Source organism: Lontra canadensis, unplaced genomic scaffold (assembly GCF_010015895.1).
Source record: "Lontra canadensis isolate GAN:19392208 unplaced genomic scaffold, GSC_riverotter_1.0 scaffold41, whole genome shotgun sequence".
Lineage (NCBI taxonomy): Eukaryota > Metazoa > Chordata > Mammalia > Carnivora > Mustelidae > Lontra > Lontra canadensis.
Genome location: NW_022631035.1, coordinates 10622321 through 10643328, shown reverse-complemented (window position 1 = coordinate 10643328; position 21008 = coordinate 10622321). Strand labels below are relative to the sequence as shown.

General features: G+C 38.8%; 1 protein-coding gene across 4 annotated transcripts in view; it reads right to left on the bottom strand.

Annotated features, from left to right (window-relative positions):
- ABCA5 (ATP binding cassette subfamily A member 5) overlaps window positions 1–17832 on the bottom strand; it is a 70655-nt gene extending 52823 nt beyond the window's left edge. For 2 of the 4 annotated variants that reach the window (XM_032870750.1, XM_032870753.1), the window contains exons 1-5: window positions 17732–17832; window positions 5184–5302; window positions 3935–4139; window positions 1877–2038; window positions 821–909 (exon numbers count right to left, since the gene is read on the bottom strand). In XM_032870750.1, coding sequence (XP_032726641.1) covers window positions 821–909; window positions 1877–2038; window positions 3935–4139; window positions 5184–5285 — 558 coding nt within the window. In that variant the 5' untranslated portion in view covers window positions 5286–5302; window positions 17732–17832. Of the gene's footprint in view, window positions 1–820; window positions 910–1876; window positions 2039–2930; window positions 2953–3934; window positions 4140–5183; window positions 5303–7198; window positions 7306–17731 lie in introns of those variants that run through there. The other 2 variants (XM_032870751.1, XM_032870752.1) reach the window with 2 other exon arrangements.
- Between the last annotated feature and the right edge of the window lie 3176 nt (window positions 17833–21008).

Genomic DNA, 21008 nt, shown 5'->3' with positions numbered 1-21008 from the left:
AATTAGCTTTGCCACTAATTAACTGAATTTTGGAAAGTCACTTAATCTCCCTGTGCTTCAGTTTCATTTTTAAAATGGAGAGAGCAATGGCACAAATCTCATATGGTTGCTACAGATTAAATGGATTCATATTAGTATATCACTTAGAAGCAATGCTTGGCAGGCGCCTGGGCGCCTTAGTCAGTTAAGTGTCTGCCTTCAGCTTAGGTCATGATCCCAGTGTCCTGAAATCAGGCCCCACATCAGGCTCCCTGCTCCACAGGGAGCGTGCTTCTCCCTCTGCTACAGCCTCTCTCTGTCTTTCATGAATAAATAAATAAAATCTTAAAAAAAAAAAAAGAAAATATTTAAAAACAAAAAGAAAAAGAAATGATGCTTGGCAAATAAGTGATAAATTTTTATTACATAAAAAAATGAAGTCTACTACTATGATTAACATAATAAAAATACTCACTTTCTTTAATTTGTTTTTATTCAAGGGAAAAGTCTGCAAATATACATCTTTCATAAGTATTACCTATGGTCAACACAGATACAACAATACAGATATATGGAATGCTAAGTTCACGTGCTTAGAAACCATCAAATAAAAGTGGGGGTCTGAAAATATTTAATCAGAAAACATGACTTCTTCCTTACCTTTTTTTCTTAAAGAAGCTGTAATATGTATTCTGTCCATATGACAGTAGACAAATTCCTAACTATAAAGACTTAGGGCATAACTGTCAAAATATGGTTTGGCTTTCTCTCTCAAATAAATAAAATCTTTAAAATATATATATATGGCTTGGCTTTATTTTACTTCCTTCATCATAGTTACCTGTATAATGGCTGCATCTATGGATGCTTGTAAAACTGTGAACCCTGAGGTCCAGTACTGAGCAGCCTCACACGATGTTGAACAGCCAGCTATGGGGACAAAATGTGAGACAGAAATATCTGTACAACATTCAAGTGCTTTCTTTTATATGGAGGGTTGCTAAAGCAATATAATTAATTAATCTCCATAGGACCAAAGAAAATAAGGAGCTGTCCTTTGAAGGCAGAGAATAGCACATTCTTTATTATTTATTTGAAAGTTTTGAAATAAAAGGGTTACGTAGAAAGAAATCAACTGTAACCATGGTTATTTAAAATAAGTCACTTTTCTGTTTCAAGGTAAGTCATTCTACAATGACTTAATCAGATTCAAAGCACATCCAGATGCCAGGACAAGTCCAGGTTAAGAGGACAGGAAAAAAAATTTTTTTCTAAGTGCCTTTTGGAATCAAGTCACAAATTCAACACTCAGCATAAGGGACTTCAACATTGTTCAATAAATGTTTGTGGTTGATAGTATCTCTTTAGAGGTTTAAGCACTGAAGGTTGTTTTCCATGGAGGTTTAAGCACTGAAGGTTGTTTTCCATGATATAAACATAAAACTAATAAAGTTCATTGGTCCAAGACCTTGAAATTTTGAAGATATGTAGCACACCACATGTGAAAAACAATTACATGGAGAAAAAAATGCTGATTCAGAAAGTCATATAATTCAAGATAAAATTTTGCTGTTACTGTAATGAAGATATATTTAAATGTATTATATGTATTATATATACTATATACTACACTATGTATGTATTATATAAATGATGATATATATAAATGTATTAACATTAAAATGGATGTTATATAAATTATATTTCATAATACATGTAGATGTAGACAGATATTTGTTTATACATATATATTTATGCTACACTTGACTATTTTCTTCTCTGAACAAGAAAGTACAGTTGAAAATGCCAATGTTGGACCCCATCAAATTTTGCATATGAACTAAAACCAGAAAGACATGCATTTACTTGACTTACAAGATCGTTTAGGGCTATTTACCTCTTGAATCCATATAAATAGAAGACACTGGGATCATATCAGGAAAAAAACGAAGTTCATAGGACATGAAGTCTTTGAAAACCACACCCACAAAGTTGTTGGGTTTAGAAAGACTGGATACTAACAATTCTTTTTCATTTGCATATTCTTCAGTAATTATGACTGTAAGATATTATAACAATAAAGTTAACTCACAAATTAAAAGTTTACTATCATACAACAGGCCAAATTTAGCATAATATTTGGTGAATATAGTATTTTATAAGCACTTCTGTTTTATTCTCTAACTTTCAAGAAAATAGAGCCATTCTAAAAATATACATGATAATAACAGTACAAGTTCAGACACTATTTCTCAGCTGTCATCTGAGTACATAAATTTTATGTCTGTGTAACACATAAAAGTTATTAATATGATGAAGTCCAGCATATACTTTTTATGCAGTATATGCAGTTCACTTATCTATTTCAAAGTAAACCATACAGATAACTCCTTGGTAAGTGAATGGATATTTTATTTTCAAATATTTCTTCTGAAGAAGAAAATTCCATTATCCTTCTCAGAAACCAAATATGTACTCTGGTAACTAAGACACAACTCTCCTTTGAATAAAAAATTGCCATTTCAACCCCATTATTGCTTGTTCCTTTCCTAGAAGATGTATGGAGAAAATAATCTCTACTGAGATTCCTTTCACATCAAATAATCCCAATTTTTAAATATTTTCTTAGAGTTTTATTTACAAGCAACTAGTGTTCACTACAGAAGCATCAGGACATGTGGTGAAATGGAAGAACACAGGATTATGTGCTTAACTATGTTACTTACTAACTGTGTGAGCAGAGATAAGCAAATGAATTCTCCGAACTCCAGCATCCTCATCCTTAATACCTAGCTGATTACACTGGTTGTTAAGAACGAATGCAATTACAAACATAAAAATGCTCTGTAAATTATAAAGTATTACCTCAGTGTTAATCATCATGATTTTCTGGACCTTGAAGGTGAACACAGATTGATCTGACTAAAGAGGGTGTTAGTTCAACATCTTACCAGTCATGTTGCCATATATGGATGCGTGTACCACTTTCACACAGTTCTGTTGTTAAAAAGACAGAACTTTTTAAAAGTATCTATATATATTTCTATTATTTTAGCATCTAAGTTAATACACACTGACTTGGGTTTCTCTGGTGTATATGCTTTCCTCTAAGTCAGAACTATCAAATAATTTTGTTCTCAACATTTCTGATCAGTTTTTTGAGTTGGCATTCTAAATGCTTATGGCTATCCATGCTACTTATGCTCAGGTAAACCAACAAACATACCAATAAGATATTAAATAGTAATAAGTCAAGAAGAAACCAATAGGAGAAAGTTATCTGGCTCCTGATTGTATAAGCATTGTCTATTCAGTGATGCATTATCCAGAACTATGACGATACATACTAGAAGTTAATTATAACTATCTGATTATATAAGACATGTTAATCTGTTATTTTCAACAATTTAGTATTTCATTAAATTCATCATCATAGTATAAACTGTCACTTCCTCTAGTTCTTGTCTTGGATTCTCTCACAGCCAACTTTAGGCTCATTAGTATCACATCATTTACACTGTTTTCCAATCTATCTCTTGTGAGAAGTACAAACTGAGAGAAATAGACTTAGGAACTTAGCCACAGTCATCGTCTCCAAAGGTAAGCACCACTTCTGTTTACACCATATACCTCCATAAATAAGCATGACAGTCTGAAATGATTACTGCTTTGTAATCTTTATACCTCCAGCTTATTATATGGGTCAGAATCAAAAGAAAATATGCCTTCAAATCTTTTATCCTGTATAAATATGCTTATTTTATAAATGGTCTGAGAAATATAAAATATTAAGACCTATAAAACGTGCTTCAGCAGGATTGAATGATTTAATAATTTTTATTAAACTACATTTTGGTGAGGGGACATATCTTTAAGTGTTAGGAGTGTAATTTACTCAGTAAAGCAAGCAGAAAAATACTGTTACAGATAGAATCCATATATAAGTTCACAATACCCTCAGGAAGGTGGTCAGTAGAAACTTTTTGCATGATGTTTCTTGTAATATTAGTCACTGGAGTATATCCCAGAATTAGGTTAGACAGAATAGATTTGTCCATAGGGTTAAGTTCTATGTCAGGCACTTCTTCATATTTCTTATTTGGATGCATCATACTAATTAATATTAACCAAAATAAAAAAAATAATGGAAAAATAATTTCCTATAATAAAGGAGACAAACAAGATGGTTACAAAATATACCACTGGCAGCAAATATCATCAAGATATCTATGCAAACAATGCAATACCAAGGACAAAACAGGAGGAATCTGGGTATTCTTTCTTAAGCACAAAAAGTAAAAGCAATTCTATCCTTAAAGAAATATTACATTGAGCATCTCACCTAGCCCAACAGCAATATTAGACAATTTTTCCTTTATATTCAGTTTCACTGTAATACTTTAAAATTCAAGTCACATAATAAATTAAAATGACATAGACACTAATATTTAAAGTTCTCAGATTACTAAATGTAAAATATAATAATATTTTTACTTACATATAACATTATTTAAATTAACTTACCAAACAGCCCTAGTAGGGCTCACCATAAAAATATCTTTATTCAAATCTAATTTAAAACTCATGCTTTAATTATACCTAAATGTCTACTATTAAAACTATATTCTGTTAAGATGAATAATCAGTTTTAATAGGGATGAACTATTTACTGTTTCACCTGTTTAACTGTTTTACTGGTGGCAGAAAAGGAACAATATATTTTCAGCCTTTAGAATTATTAACTGGTTAGCCAGAGTTATTACTTTCTTTTATTCTTTTAAAGTAATATAAATTGTTGAAAACAAATACATGACATAATTTTAGTAATCTTGGGTAATTCAATCCAGAGTTCAAATGATGGGAAGTCACTGGGAATAAACTGTGGAAAAGTTCCAAAGTTTCCTGTGGAATTATTTTTTAATTCCATGAAACCTGGGAAATGCATGTCTAAAGTTCAAACTTAAGCACTGATATCAGAAATTAACTAAATTTAGAAATCATTATTAAAATTTTTAACATTCAGAAAGCTTTAGGTAATGTAGGTACTTCACTGTGCTGACACAAGTTTTATTTCTTAAGCATATTAGAGAGACCTAATGATATCAAAATATAATAAAAATGTACCCAGAAAAATAAATCCTCTTAAAGATGAAATATGTCAGTACAAAAATGGCAATAAGGCATAAGAAAGTTATTTAATTTACCTGAACACTACTTTTTTTAGTCCTGCATTTGATTAGGTAATTCTTCAGTAGGAGTGTTCTGGTCTGTCTCCAAACTCCCACCTCCCTAATTGCAGTAGCCATGTTTTCTGAATCAGTCTGTTAAAAGAGTAGATGAAAAAAACTGGAACCACACATTAAGCGCATGTGATTTAATAGCAAAACATAGCTTTTTCAGTCTCAGGTTAGATGGAATTAAGCATACTCCGACCTGTCTCTCCTATCTGGACAGAAACCATGCAACATCAATTTGAAGACCCTGAAAACTAAACAGCAGCATGTGAAACAAGAGGGAACTAGAATTCAAAATCCCCACAACAGTGAGCTCACCACTTTTTCTTTTTTCATATCCCCAAACTAAATGCACTGGAAGTAGGCACTGGGGCAGAGAAACCAAGGCCCGAAAGCTCTCTAGTTCTGGCTTGAGAACTCAGAAAGGAAAGTTTGTTCACAGAGAATGCAAAACTACCCAGCTTTCTTTCTTTCCTACATTCTCTTATGCCCTTTTCTCCAAGCAATCACATGATAGCAGTGTCAGACTGCAGTAATCAAAGTTTAATGCAGCCCCAACTCTGAAGCAAGGAAACCTTCCTCACCAGTAAGCGGAGCTATACCTCAAATAGGGTGCGGCCAAATCCCAAGGTGTTCTTCTCCTGCCCCTGGGCTCTGGATGTGGTGGATGCAGTTGCATGAGTGCGTAGCTCAATGGGGCAAATAAACTCTAGCATTCTGGCTGTATGATGGAAATGAAAAGCCATAGGGAATTCGAAAGTAGTAGGGAGTGCAAATAAAAAGAAGAGCTTAGGAAAGCAACATAATAAAGATGTTTATTAACTCCTAGACTAACTAACCCCAAAGCCAGGCACACATGGATTTAATCCTATCCTGTGTACCAAAGACCTGAGGAACTGAACTAAAAGACAGCCTACTGCCCAGATCCAGACTGATTATAAGGTGGCATACATAGGACAGATCCAAATGGCACTACAAGGGCTTTTGAGAAGTAAACCAAAATTAGAAACACAACTCAAAGAATGCAGATGAAACCTGTGACCTGAACCTAACCAGGTTGACAGCATGCTAGAATTAAGTATCAATACTTTCCATACAATCAAAACAAAACCCAGTCTCATACAATCCAAAACAACTCAGCAGAAGTAGTGGGTGGAAAATAGCAACTCTATTAAGAAAAGAAAAATCAGCAGATGCCAATGCCAAGATGACAAATTTTGGAATATTCAAACAAAAACTTTAAAGTAGATATTTAAAAAGTGTTCCAGCAAACAACAGCAAGCATTCTTGAAAACAATGAAAAATTAAAAAACCTCAGCAAAGAAATAAGACATAAAGTAGCACGAAAGAGAAACTTTAGAACAGGGGTTCTTGGGCACCTCAGTCAGTTAAGCATCTGCCTTTAGCTCACGTCATGATCCCAGGGTCCGGGGATCTAGCTAGCCCTACACAGGGCTCCCTGCTCAGCAGGGAGTCTGCTTCTCCTTTTCCCTCTGCTGCTCTGCCTGCTCATTCTCTCTCTCTCTCTCTCACTCACTCAAGTAAAGAAAGAAATCTTTAAAAAAAAAAAAAAAGGAACTTTTGAACAGGAAAACACAATGACAAAAAACTAAAACCCATGGGATGGGCTCAACTGTAGAACAGAGATAATAGAAAAAGTCAGTGAACTTCACAGACTAAAAGGTGCTATCCATCCAGTCTGAACCACAGAAAGAAGATGGGTTTTTCAAAAAATTAACAGTGCCTTAGAGAACCATGGACATTAACAAAGGTCTGACATTCAAATTATCAGAGTTCCAGAAAGGAGAGAAGAGTGTTAATGATGAAAAATATTTTGGGCAAGAAATAAAAATCTACAAGATCCAAGAAGTGAATCCCAAAGAGTATAAATCAAAGGAAATCCATATCCATACACACCATAATCAAACCATTAAAAATTAAAGACAGTAAAAAATCTTGAAAGCAGTCACAGAACCATGCATTACCTACAGTGGAATAATGACTTGAAGGAGAGCAGATTTCTCATAAGAAACTCAGTGGTTAAACTGGAAACTCTTACACTGCTGGTGGAGTGCTGGTTCAACTGCTGAGGAAAATAGTTTGTCAGCTCCCCAGAAAGTTAAACATAGAATTACCATATCTCCCCACTACTCCATTTCTAGATATAAACCCAAAAGAACCTCAAAATACGGAAAACAGGGAATCAAACAAGTGCATGTTCACAATGGTTCATAACAGCCCTATTCATATTTGCCAAAGATAGAAACAGCCCAAATGTCCATAAACAGATGAATGGATAAACAAATTGTGATATATACACACAATTAAATATCCAGTCATAAAAAGGAATTAAATACTGACATATGCTACAACAAGGATGAACCTCCAAAACATTATGCTAAGTGAAAGAAGCCAGACACAAAGATCAAGTATTATATGATTCCGTTTATTTGGAATTTCTAGAATGTATAAAGCCATAGAAATGAAATCAAATGGAGATTAGTGGTTGCCAGAGGCTGGGGAGAGAATAAAGAGAAACTGCTTACTGAGTAAGGGGTTTTACTTTGAAGTGATGGGAACAAATTTCGCCTTATTTTTTTTTTTTTTTAAACAGTATGACTAAAGGGTACCTGAGTGGCTCAGCCAGTTAAGTGTCTGACTTCAGCTCCAGTCATGACCTCAGGGTCCTAGGACTGAGCCCCAAGGTTGGCTCCTTGCTCAATGCACAGTGTGCTTGTCCCTCTGCCCCTTCCCCAGCTCATGCTCTCCCTCAAATAAATAAAATCTTTAAAAGCAAAAAGAAAAATAGTATGACCTAAATCACTGTCACAGATCCAGTATCCCTCTTCCAGACTAACTGTACCCTTTGAAGGTCCTTGGAGCTCCTTCTGCAAGTGGACCTCTGTTGGAGCTATCTCAATTTTTCAAAGAGGTTATATTAAAGCTGAACTCAAGAGAAGTGGCCAGAGTCTCAACCGCAATCTCTGTGGTCTCATTTGCTTACTCCAATAACCTAAAATTTCTACACACAAAGGGTACTGAGAGGGCAGCTTGAAAGCCACAACAAAAAAGTCCTGTTAGGCCATCTTCTAGAACGTTAATTGTTGCCTTATTGTATCTAAAACCTATTTGATGGGGGCCACTGGTGTGATTTCCCTCTAAAACAAGAACAATCCATTCCAAGTTGGCTGACCATCTCCACCTAGATAAAAAAAGCAGGCAACTTTTTAGAGACAGTTCATCTTACTCAAAAAGGTAAATATAAATTAAGTTTTGATTAAGTAAGTATCCTCTTTATGTGCACAAAGAGAGATTTTTTAAACAATGGAATTATAGACAACTTTTACTTTCTTTGTGCTTTTTTTCCATTTTCTCAATTTTCCTATTAATATGTGTTACTCACATACTAAAAAAATTACAGCGGTGCCTGGCTGGCTCAGTCAGAAAAACATGCAACTTTTGATCTCAAGGTTGGTAGTCTAAGCCCTACCCTCAGTGTAGACATTACTTAAAAATAAATAAAAAGTCTTAAAAAATTGTACAATTAGACATAATGTAAAAAATATTAAATAAGTAAATTAAAAACAGAACTAGTAAAGCAGTCAAGAATGGAAGATACGTTAAAAATAAATTCTTCCAACACTCTCAATGTTATATTAGATTCTGTAAAGAACTGATAATCATCTCTAGGCCAAAAAGAAGAAACAAACAAAAAAAGAAAAAATACACTCATTCAAGGATGATTTACTACAACACAAACAGAAACATTAACCAGTACAGCAAGAACATTCTCATTATCTGCCAAAACACATTGATTTAGTGAGCACCAATGAATTATTCATTCAAAGTGAATGCTGCATGCTTAAGTAAGTCTTCATTTTTAGAAAACAGGCTACTCATAAAGTTGCTGATGGACTCACAAATATTTTTCTTCCTTGAGAACTTCTCCCTGAACTCAGGGTTTTGTCTTTAACAGGCTTGTCTGAAGTTTGTGAACACTTGGACCTACCCCACCACTAATCAGGGCTTTTTACAGCAAAACTTACTTCTACCCTCTATGTGGGGAAAAAAAGGCAGAAGGAAATGTAGACAAAATTAAATGCCCTTATAACCTGCAGCCCACTGACAAACAACTTGAGGCAAGCAGAGCATAATGTTCCTCCAGAAAGCTCCCAACTATCTTAACATCAATGCCTTGCTAGAGGGAAAAACTACCTCAGATTAACAAGCCACGCCTCCACTATCCTGAGAATCTTCTTTAGCACCGGAAAATCCTTTTGAAACTTCCCTCTGTCTTTACTTCCCTCAACCCCAAAGTATATAATCAGTTGTCCCTTATGATCCCAGGGCTGCAGGTCCCCCCCACAGGTCCTGTCCCCATGCCTTAACAGAACCACCTTTTGCATTGAAGAGATCTCAAGAATTCTTTCTTGGCCATCAGCTCTGGACCCCAACACTACTCCAAAAACATATCCCCCTCTACCTTCCCACCATGCCAAGAGACACACAAACCATGGCCATCCCCACCACTACCACCTCTACGGCTACCCCTGATCTGTAATCAATTTTCTCCTGGAAGTATGGAATTTTTAACTAAGATCCGGAGACTGAGAGTCATGTAAACACAGTTACATTAATGGAAACATATAAGAAAGAAAATTCAGGGGCGCCTGGTTGCTCAGCGGGATGAGCCCCATGTTAGGCACAGAGCTTACTTAAAAGGGGAAAAAAAGAAAAGAAAGTTCATGCACTCTTGGTACTATGTTTTCTATTAAAGTATGATACCTCCTGTGCCAAAACTTGGTTTTTCTTTCTTACGGTATGTGAAATGCCCTATTATCTACCCAATATATTTTATTTTCACATAAGCTAGCAAGAATCAGATTCTGGGGGCGCCTGGGTGGCTCAGTGGGTTAAAACCTCTGCCTTCAGCTCAGGTCATGATCCCAGGATCCTGGGATGGAGCCTGCTTCCCTTCCTCTCTCTCTGCCTGCCTCTCTGCCTACTTGTGACCTCTGTCTGTCAATTAAATAAATAAAATCTTTAAAAAAAAAAAAAAAAGCATCAGGTTCCGTTCCTCACAACCAAAGCCACTTAACTAATATAACAGTATAATGTTATAAATTTATAATGTTATAAAGTCCTTAACTCCATAGTTGGAATATTCATAATGTCAAGAGTGATTTTCAAAGTGAGCATGGTAAGGGGAATGTTAAAAACCTGTCTACCTCCCCTCCCTATTAAGTAAAGAATTCCACTGATACTACTGGGAGTGCCTAAGGGCAGATAAAAAGTTGAGAACCACTGAATGATGTAGAGTTCTTCAAGTTACTTTAAAATAATATTAACAGGGTAATGTTTCTATAGAAGAGAACACACAGTAATTTGGTATCTGTCCAACTCTCGGTTTTATGTCCTTTCCTCCAAAGCACAAAATCCCTATAAGCAAAATGTGCTTTCATGCTGTTTCCCTTCTGCTCCTGATCTCTCTATTCCTTCAGGTAGATTTTTGGGTCCTTGTCCTTTTCCTTAGTCAAATCGTCCTGCATTTCGTTGTACTCAGGTCTCTCAGGGAATACTTCCTACTTATTGCCTAGATAATCTCATCAATATGAGGCTGAGTTGATTCATTTATCATCTGTCCTCCCTCTCCACCAAAAAAGATTAAAAATCAACGCAAACATAAACGGCGCTAACTGCTGTTTTAATATTTACAGAAAGGAAATACTCCATCTACATTTGACTTCAACACTTTAAAAAGATTTCTATTTTGAATTAAAATAATACCTTTTTAAGAAGAGGTTAACTTATCAGGTAAAAATCCCAATCTTACCTCTTCATCTATTTCCCTTTGGAAGAGTCTATTTTTCTATTTAAATTGAGAGGCAGTGAAGGCCTTACTTAGGTGGCTGCTAACTTTCAGCAGGCTGCTACTATTCTCCTCTGCCCCAGCACACACACAATGAAAAAACAACAGGCCACAGTAAATCTAAGCAGAATCTTCAGACATGCTGAAATAAACTGGAATCAGTAAGCATTTACATAAAAACAATACCAACAAGAGGAGACAACAAAGTCTACAATCCCAACAATTAATAATGCAGCATAAGAGTGTGACCTCTGGAGGCAAACCAATAAAAATATGAACCCAGCCTCTGCCACTTACTAGCCTTGAGACTTTGGGCAAGTTATTTAACTTTTCTGTGTTTAAGTCTTCTCATTTGTAAGTGAAATAATAATAGTATCCACTTCATTGACTTATTAGAATGACTAAAAGAATAAATACATGTATTAAAAACATGAAAATGATGTCTGGTCCATGGCAAGTTGAAATACATGTTGAAGGGGCACCTGGGTGGCTCAGTGGGTCAAAGCCTCTGTCTTTGGCTCAGGTCATGATTTCAGGGTCCTAGGATCAAGCCCTGCATCGCACTCTCCATCTGAAGCAAATCAGTGAGTTAGAAAGAACCTTGAGTAAGGAAATCTTCCAGAATGGATGGTAAACATGCAAAGAGCCAAAAATGATTATGAAATCTGTTATAAAATTATAAAGATGGATCTGTATGATTGACTGTAGAGAGCAAGATGGAGTCACCTATGTCATGCCGGGCCTGTGTCAAACAAGACACAATCAATTAAGGGTAATGTACCAGAAGCAGAGGAGGTCTGCAGGGCCCTAGACTGATTAAATCCCTTTAAGAAGGGAGGATTTTTGCAGCAAATCGTCAGACTCTTCAGACTTGACTCCTCTATGACCACTTAAAGCTGCCACCAAAGGCTCTGTCCAACTATCTCTGACAGGAACTGAGATTCTTCACTGCTCAAACATGGTAGGCAGTAAGTGCTGAGAGCTGACCAGGACCACCGATGCCTTATCTCAACTGTGAGCCTACCTACTGACTTCATGTTTGGTTCATTAACTTCCTAATCTCTGTGTTATCCTGTTTGCTGTGTGACTTGTCCTATGTTTCTGCTTTGTGTGCTGAGTAAGAAGCCAAGTTAATCACATGATAAAATGTCATTGAGTTTGGAATCCTGTAACTGCTTTATAATAATGTTAACCTCATTTTATGACTGAATAAAGCTGACATTGTGGAAAGACACAACTTAGTATGTACGCCTTCATAGTGTGCTCATGACAGTGGCCTAAACAAAGTAATGTTTCTTCTACAAAGTAATGTTTCTTCTACTCACAAGCTCTAGTCTAATCATGTGAAAATGTTAAATTTCAATAACCTTGAACTTCTATCTATTCAAATTAGTAAAACATCTTAATGATGTTTTAAGAAGAAAATCCAATTGGCTGCTTGTCATGTAACATCTGGTTTGGCTGTTTAAAAAAAAAACTGAAACATTCTTAACATCGAATCTTCACAAACTTTTTAGTTTAATGTCTACCTAAACAGTAATTTTAAAGCTATAGTCAGGTTTTTGTAAACAGACACAACAATGGACCTGCATGTCCTCACCCTCACGACCCACAGTGCCTAAGCAGGCCCGAAAGAAAGGGGCCATGGGGATAAACAGGCAACGTCTGCTCTGCACAATAATGTGAAGCACTGACTCTACTGTAAAAGGTTCCCTGCAAATTATGGGTGTTTGGGAAAATATTTTGCTTCCTCTTCCAGTATCCAGACCATATTGGCTCTGAGAATGTTTGCCCCTTGGGAAGAAGACAGAAAAATAAAAGAAGGGTATCTGCGACTCATACTGGTAGGGTAATCACAAAAGTCCCTTCTCACCCTCATCCCTCACACTCTTCTGCAGGGTTTGCAATGGGAAATTAGAGTGGAGGAAAGATGTGGGAAGGCAGTGTTTTCTATAATGAATCAAAGATAAAGAGATGATAGCTGAGATGAGACCAACTCCTATGGGTGGGTGAATGAGTTTTCCTGAAAGAAAGGTGGAGGAGATCCATCAACAGAGGTGACATGAAAGTGGTGCTTCTGACAGACGGAACTGAAACAAGGCTGCAAAGTTAGAAATGAGGTGTGGCCAGCGAGGGGACATCTGTGAAGAGTTTAAGTTGCCAGGTGCCTTTCCCCTAAACCATAAGAAAAGCCATATTTAGCACAGGGCTCTAAATGTCGTCTTTTGCACTTTAATTCTCTTTAATTATCTCAAACTTTATGGCTTTGTAAAGGCATTCAAAAGAACAAAAGGAAAAGGCAAGAAAAGATGCTTAGCCAGCCCCACATTTGACTTTGTAAGTGGGAACAAGTTCTCACATTCAGGAGTTCATTCAGTAGTGATGGAGTTCATGAAAACCACGGCAGAGCTGTGAACGGTAGAGAGGACTACACAACACCAAAAGGAGCTTTCTGAGGAGACAACACCTAAGACCTTCTCTTTTGCAGCATATACTGGAAGAGAATCCTTGAAAGCATAGGCTAACAACTGAAATACAATAAAACTTCTAATGTCTCATTTTTAACAAATCATACTTTTTAGAAAACTTATAATACCTGACATAGTTCTAGCACAAAGTTGTACCAGACCAGCATCCTTAAAACTGTCTAACCAATTCTTAAAACAATGCTAAAAGCAATGACCGACACACAGAAATAAGAGTACACAATGATTCTAAACATTTTAAGTTACTTTCCATTTCTCCACAGCATACCTGGGGAATGCATTAAGTTTGTTGTAGAGCTTTTAAATAATTAGGTAAGTTTGAAACACCTAGTATCACTAAAGTTTCAATCAAATATTTAACTTTCCTAGATAAAACGATTCGCACCAAATCTATAAATTGCAAGAAAATTCAAAGCCCACTAAAGCTCATCTTCCTTTTCTAATGTATTGATAAATGACTTAAGACTAGATGTAATATAATCCAGTATTCAATATTAAATATTCATTTATTCATTTATTAAAGAAATATTGGTTACTACATTACACCTGCTGTGAAATATATTCTACCTTTCTCAAAGCAATAAAAAACATGCAGAACTATTAGAAAAAATTGTTATGAATTATTAGAATGTATTAGTTTTACTTCTGAGAGAAATGAATCAAGATTATATCCTGTAAAATAAAGAAATTGAGTTTTCCTGAAGATGTGATCAGTCACCTTTTTAGCAAGCTTCAAAGATTTTTGGAAAGGCTCTTTGCTGAAAATGTTCCCCATCCCCAACAGATAACTGTCAGAGGTTACTCCTAGTCCAAGCAAAAATGATTATCACTACTGTCTTCCACTTCCATATCCAATAAATAAACTAACTGCCATTACCATACTGTGTCCTCATCATTATTTGTTTACATGTCTTAATCTTGAACCTGACCATGAGATTCTTGACCAAAAAGACTGCTTTATTTTTGCTTCTCCACCACCAATGGTAATCTTATAACCAATAACTTCTTACTGCAAATTCCTTTATCAGGGCTTGTTAAGAGTCCTTATAGATCAACCTTATAGGTCCGCCAACTACAATGAAGGAGGTAGGAGCTAAATTCTATTTTGTACAGCCCATGAACTAAGAGTGTTTTTCACATGTGTTATCCTAACACAGCCATCCTCACTCGTTTCTGCATTGTTTATGATTGCTTTTGTGCTACAATGGCAGAGTTAATTGATACAGAGATCATATAGTCCACAAAACCTAAGATATTTACTATCTGGCTCTTTACAGAAAGTTTGCTGACCACTCTTACAGACTGAAGGAGAGAGAAAGAAGAAAAATGGCACACTCATTTAACACTTACTAAGAAATTTATGCATCAGACATAATGGGAAAAAACAGACACTGTCGATGACTTTGCAGATAGATAAAATTTAATATAATGTAGTAAGTCCAATTGGGGAAAGAATGGAATGGAAATTTCAGGCAAAGAGAAAAGAAGGGGAAAGCTATAATCCCAAAAGGGCTTGACTTATATAAGGAACAGGGATTCCTGCGGCATGGCCGAAGCATGGACAAAGTGAACTAGGGCCAAGGGTGCAGGTGTATTGCTCTAGATGACACTGAAAAGACAGGCCCTGGAGATGGATGGTGAAACACCCAGTATGCAAAATTAGATTAGACACCTTTACCATGTGCACCCATATATAGCACTCTCTTTTTCCTCTACTTTGTTTTTCATACCTAAGAATAATTGTTTAATTGCCCAGCAATCATGTATTTCACTAGTCCATTCATTCTCCCAAACCCCAGACCTCCACTTACTTCTACTTCTATCACACTCCGATTAAAACTTGATTCCTATTTCACTGAAAAAACTGAAGCAATCAGAAGATACTTCCGAATGTCCCGCTATCCTTCCACCTACCACTATGCCCATGGTAACGCTAAATATTTAAACAAGGGGCGCCTGGGTGACTCAGTGGGTTAAGCCTCTGTCTTTGGCTCAGGTCATGATCTCAGGTCCTGGGATAGAGCCCCACATAGGGCTCTCTGCTCCACAGAGAGCCTGCTTCCTCCTCTCTCTCCCTGCCTGCCTCTCTGCCTACTTTGATCTCTGTCTGTCAAATAAATAAATAAATATTTAAACAATATTCCGTTTCTGGCTAACATGATAACTGTTTTTGTTAAAAATCTGAACCATAAAAGCTTCAACAGAATCTGGTAGTTAAGGTTTATATTTTGGAAGAAGAGGTTAAGAATATATCAGGCAGATGAAAGAAATTCCTGCCAAATTACATCACGGGTTTCTCAACTAATAAAAGCACCATAAAATTTAACTTAACGGGGGGGGGGGGGTGTCATAAATACTCTTTTCTCATGTTTTAAGATTTACTGAAGGTAATGTAATAATAAAACAAAATACTGACAACATGATTTAATTTTATGACTATTTTTTTGTTGAACCAGAAAACAACAATGCAATGGTGCCCACATAACCAGCTTTCCCATCCTTTTTTTTTAAAAGATGTATTTAATTATTTAAGATGTATTTCTTTATTTGACAGAGAGAGCACAAGCAGGCAGAATAGCAGGGAGAGGGAGAGGGAGAGGGAGAAGCAATCTCCCCACTGAGCGGGGAGCCTGACCAGGGGCTGGATTCCAGCACCCTGGGATCATGACCTGAGCGGAAGGCAGACCCTAAAGGACTGAGCCACCCAGAGGTCCCTCCCGCCCCTTCTTACATATAATAGGTTCCTAAAAGTTTGAGCTCATGACTATTTTAATCCAATTAATTTGCATGCTGGTAAAGATTAGGATTTATTTGTAATTCATGATTATGTATCTTAATTATTTATGATTATTTATAATTTATGATTATTTATAAGAATATTGCAAAGTTATTTTACAGGATCATCCTCTCAACCCAAGGGCAGAGATTATAAAAACCCTATTCATCTTGGTACTCTCCCCACATAGTATCTGGAATACGAAAGACACTCAAATAAATTATGGATAATACTCATAAATTTGCTTCGACCCGGACTGCAAGATTTCTTAGACCAAACCCTGTTTAGAGGGAAACGGACTCGAACAGCACACAGTCAAAGCTGATTGCCTCGTTAGTTTGATTTCTCCTCGAACATCCCAAAAGCCTTAACTGCCCTAACAGCGTTCTCTTGCGCGGAGTCTTCCCCGGAGATACCCATCACGTCTCTTGGGCAGACACAAAACATGGTGGGTACAGAAAGCACCAGAATTTGGATCTAACCCCGCATCCCTGGGTTAGAATCTTCGCTCCACCTTTCTGGCTCGCGGAGACCTCCCTAAGTGACTTAACCTCTTTGGGACCCATTTTTCCACCTGAGCCCAAGCTCCATGGGATGCTGTCGGGATGCAACGAGATTAACACGGAGCCTGCCTCACGGTTGGGAGCCCAACACATCTCTCCACCCCCCGCCCTTCTGTTCCCTCAGAACGTCCTCGACAGAAAGCACACGATCATCTATAGTCCTTCTGACTTATTTGTCCAAAAAGGCGCAGGTCAGCCCCAGGAGCACAGGAGAAACCCCAACCCCAACCCCCGCTCCGAGCCGCGAGCGCCTCAACCCCATACATGGATGCCTCCCGCCGACCCAGCTTTTGGGGACGCGCAAATCTTTCGGTGCCCGAGCCCTGCCCTGCGTCTCAGGAATCAGGGCATTTCCCCCCAAGTCCTGTCAGCAGACCTGCGCGTTCTCCTCTCACCCAAACTCTCCTCCTAACACCCAGGGCGAGCAGCGGCGCGAGAGTCCCCGGGAGTGACCGGCGCTCGGCGCCTCAGGCGCTTGGAGGGAAACGGACTCGCACAACATTTTCTCTCTCTCGTCGCCTCTCTCGTCGCCCCTCTCGTCGCGAGGAAACCGACCCCGTCGCGCCCGCGGCGGCCCCCGCACCCGCGCGCGACACCCGGGCAGCGGCCACCGCGACCCCCGCAAACCGCGCTTCCTCCCACCTGGGGGCTCCTCCCGACCCCCTCAGCTCGCGGGCTGGGCCGCCACCGAGGCCCGCTGCACCCCGCCCCTCGACCCCCTCAGCGCCACCCCTCTCCCTTGCCTCACCTCTCTCACTTCCGAAGAGGCGGCGTCCTCCCGGGGCGAGCCGCCGGCGCCGCGGCCCTCCAAGCCCGCCTCACTGCAGGGCCGAGCCGCAGCGCGGTCAGGCAGGGACAAGCTCCGCCTGGGGAGACACTCCGCGCGGGTGACGGAGCTCGGAAATGGGAGTGTGTGTGAGGAGAGAGAGCGGCCCCGCGCGCGCGCCCCTGCCGCTCGGCCCCGTGCGCCCCAGAGCCGCAGGGTCGGCAGCGCGCCTGCCGGGGGAGCGCGCAGCGCGGGAAGCCTCGCTCGGCCTCCTGCCGAACGCACCTGGGGGCGGGGTTCCCGAAGGACCGGGATCTGCGGACACGCGCGCTCCCGGCGCTTGGCCCCGCGCGTCCCGTCGCGGGCTGTGAGGCTGACGCGCGTGCGAGGCCTGCGCACCTGGGGGCGGGGCTCCGAGGGGGCGGGGCGAGCGGGGCGAGCGGGGCGAGCGGGGCGAACCAGGCGCGCTGAGGTCGGGGCATGCGCGCGCGCGCGCCCAGCCGCAGAGCTGGAGTGTCTCTGGCGCCAGCCGTGGAGCTTGGGTTCTGTTTGGTCCGCGGAGACCTCGGCACGCTCTCCCTCGAGGCACAGGCAAAACAACCGGCCTGAAGCCAGCCGCTTGCGTTTGACTCCAGACGCTGCCGCCTCCTAGCGTTTGACCTTGACCTGCAGCCCTTCCATCTGCCTCCCCGGTGGCATCTAGTTTTAGGATCCCTTTCTTATATGTTTCCCGGCTTTTGAGGGGCCCTCTCCCAGGACTGCATTTCGATTCACTTCGCTGCCCCTTGTCCTCCCAGCTGCAGTGTCTGGGTTGCAGTGTCCTCATTGTCTCCTACCTTCTGCCTCGTTCCCCCATCAGACCTGAGACATCTGGACACTGAGGATGCTTTTAGTTTCTAAGTGTCCTCAGGAGAGTCTGGGAATGGGGCGAATCCTGAATTTTCCAAATGGCCTGATGCACAGGCATCTGTGGGAGATTCTAAACCGCACTTATTTTTGCTAGAAATATAAACCGATGTTTTGAGTTTTATTGCCCAAAGTGACCCAGATGGTTGTCAAAAGTTACTGTAAAGGAAAGAAAAGCTCAACGCCCAGCGTTACAGACTTTCCTCTCCAGACTTCTGTATGGTCACATTTCTCGCACAGTTCTTTACTTGGGGGGATTTAACTATTTAAAACCTCTTTAGAAAATTGTTAATCCTGTATACACCAAATTTCTCAAATTTAAACCAAATCTCTCCAAATGTCACTGCCAAATCCTATCCCCCCAAAAATACAAGGAATCGCGTTGTTTCTCCTACCCAACATGGATTAAATGAGAAATTTAAAGAGGGTTGGCAGAATCCATGATGCTTAAAAATCTGGCAGTGGGAGTGCAGGAGGGGAAATAGAATGTCCTAGAAACGATGCAGGAAACTGAAGAAGGCAGGTAATAAAAACTATTCAACCATGTATTTTTTTTTTCGCTTTTGAAATATGTAAGACACATTAGCTACAAATTCAGAGGAGTGAATTCCTGATGGCCTAGGATTTGTGGGCAAGTATGTCGATGGAGGTCAAACATAAATCAACTTGGTAAAAATGGGTTACTGAAACACATATTCATATCAACTCAGCAATTATACTTCTCACTAGTAGTCTCAATCTGCTCTAACTTCAGAGTTCTCCTCTTTTATGGAGCTATAGGGGGAATTTATTTCCTGAGCTTCTTGTTTTTATAAGGTTCTCTGTCATCCATTCTGCCTGCTGGTGTTTCTACTCTTGTTTCAAGACCAAAACCCAGTTCTCTGAAACTCTTCTCACCTCAGGCAAAATGATCCCACTGTCCTCTCAACAGCACACATGCTCCTGTCTCGTTCACCATCATTTTACATATGTACTGTCTCTTTAAATTATAAGTGGTCTGGGATTAAGATTTTTTTCTTACATCAATCCGGATTTCCAGGTCTTACACATCATAGTGTGAGGTACCTAGGGATGAAAAAAGCACGTGTGCAACAGGATGTGAATATTATTGTCATTATTATCCCCACAAAATAGAACTAGTCACTCAACAAAATCTACCTAATAAAAGAAAGGGAAGATATTAAATTCTTCTTATACAATGGATCACAAAATTAGGATGATAATATGGTTTGGGGAATTATAGAGAGAGAACACCAAGACCTTTACATAATAAAACTGCCACCAAAAAATATATTGACCATAACATATTTTACTCTCTCTTTTATCTGTTTTCGTGTACCTTGTAAACAATTTAGCTACATAATCTCAAACTAAATTTCCATAGTTACCAGGTCCCAGTACTAAATAAGCATCTGCAGGGAGGATATTCCTTTCTGAGCTTCTGTATCTAGGAAATTGCAAACAAGCTGTACTGCGTGGTTGTCATGACGGCAACCCAAATCCCCATATCTCATTAATAGATTTTTAGACAAATAAATCACATGGGAATACATAGATCATAGAAGTCATAGACTGAGATTTAACAAGCTGCCTAGCTGAACGAAATAAATGGTGAACCAGAATTTTGACAGTATTTAATGTAGAAAAGAATTAAACTTGCTACCCTTTTCCTGATGTTACATCAGTAGCTTATTCTGCATGATTATCAATGTACTGAAAATTATATATAACATTTTTAAATTAGTACTATTAAGCACTCTTTATAATTTCTTGTTTTTAAACATTTACCAATTCTCCAAGCTAAAAAATAGTGCCAAGAGAAGGGATGTGGTTTCTAAATTCAGGGTTTAAATTAGGTATAATTTAGAAGTTTCAAATTAGAATCTTTTTCTAGAATAAGGCCAGACAAATAAAGAAACACAGCCTTGACTGGCAAAGCAGAAAGAGAGTCTTGCCTCTTTAGCAATAGAATTCCAAACTGCCATCTCAAATGTAGCTGAGATTGTTATTAAATAGCTTAAAGACATGATTAATTAGTAATCGGTAGAAGGTTGGAGATGAGAACCACTTCTAAAGGTAGTTTTGTTTGGCTTTTATTGCAAGAAAATCAGTCAAAGAGATTAATATGTGAAGAATATCTATCCAAATTTGATATTTAAGAAACTCAACTAACCTACAATATATATTCAGTACCTGGCATTCTTGCTTAGAAAGAACCCCAGCTTTGCAGGTAAATTAAAAAAAGGCAAAGAAATCAACAGTTATTCTGAGAGACAACAAAATAAATAATTAAAGAGCCTCAAATGGAAGGTGATACTTTTTCCACCATTAAACGATGTTATATAAACTATAAAGGGCCATGAAGAAAACATTGAGGGCTGGAGTTACCTGGTACCTTTGAGAAGAAAAGGTGGAAAGATGGGTTTAAA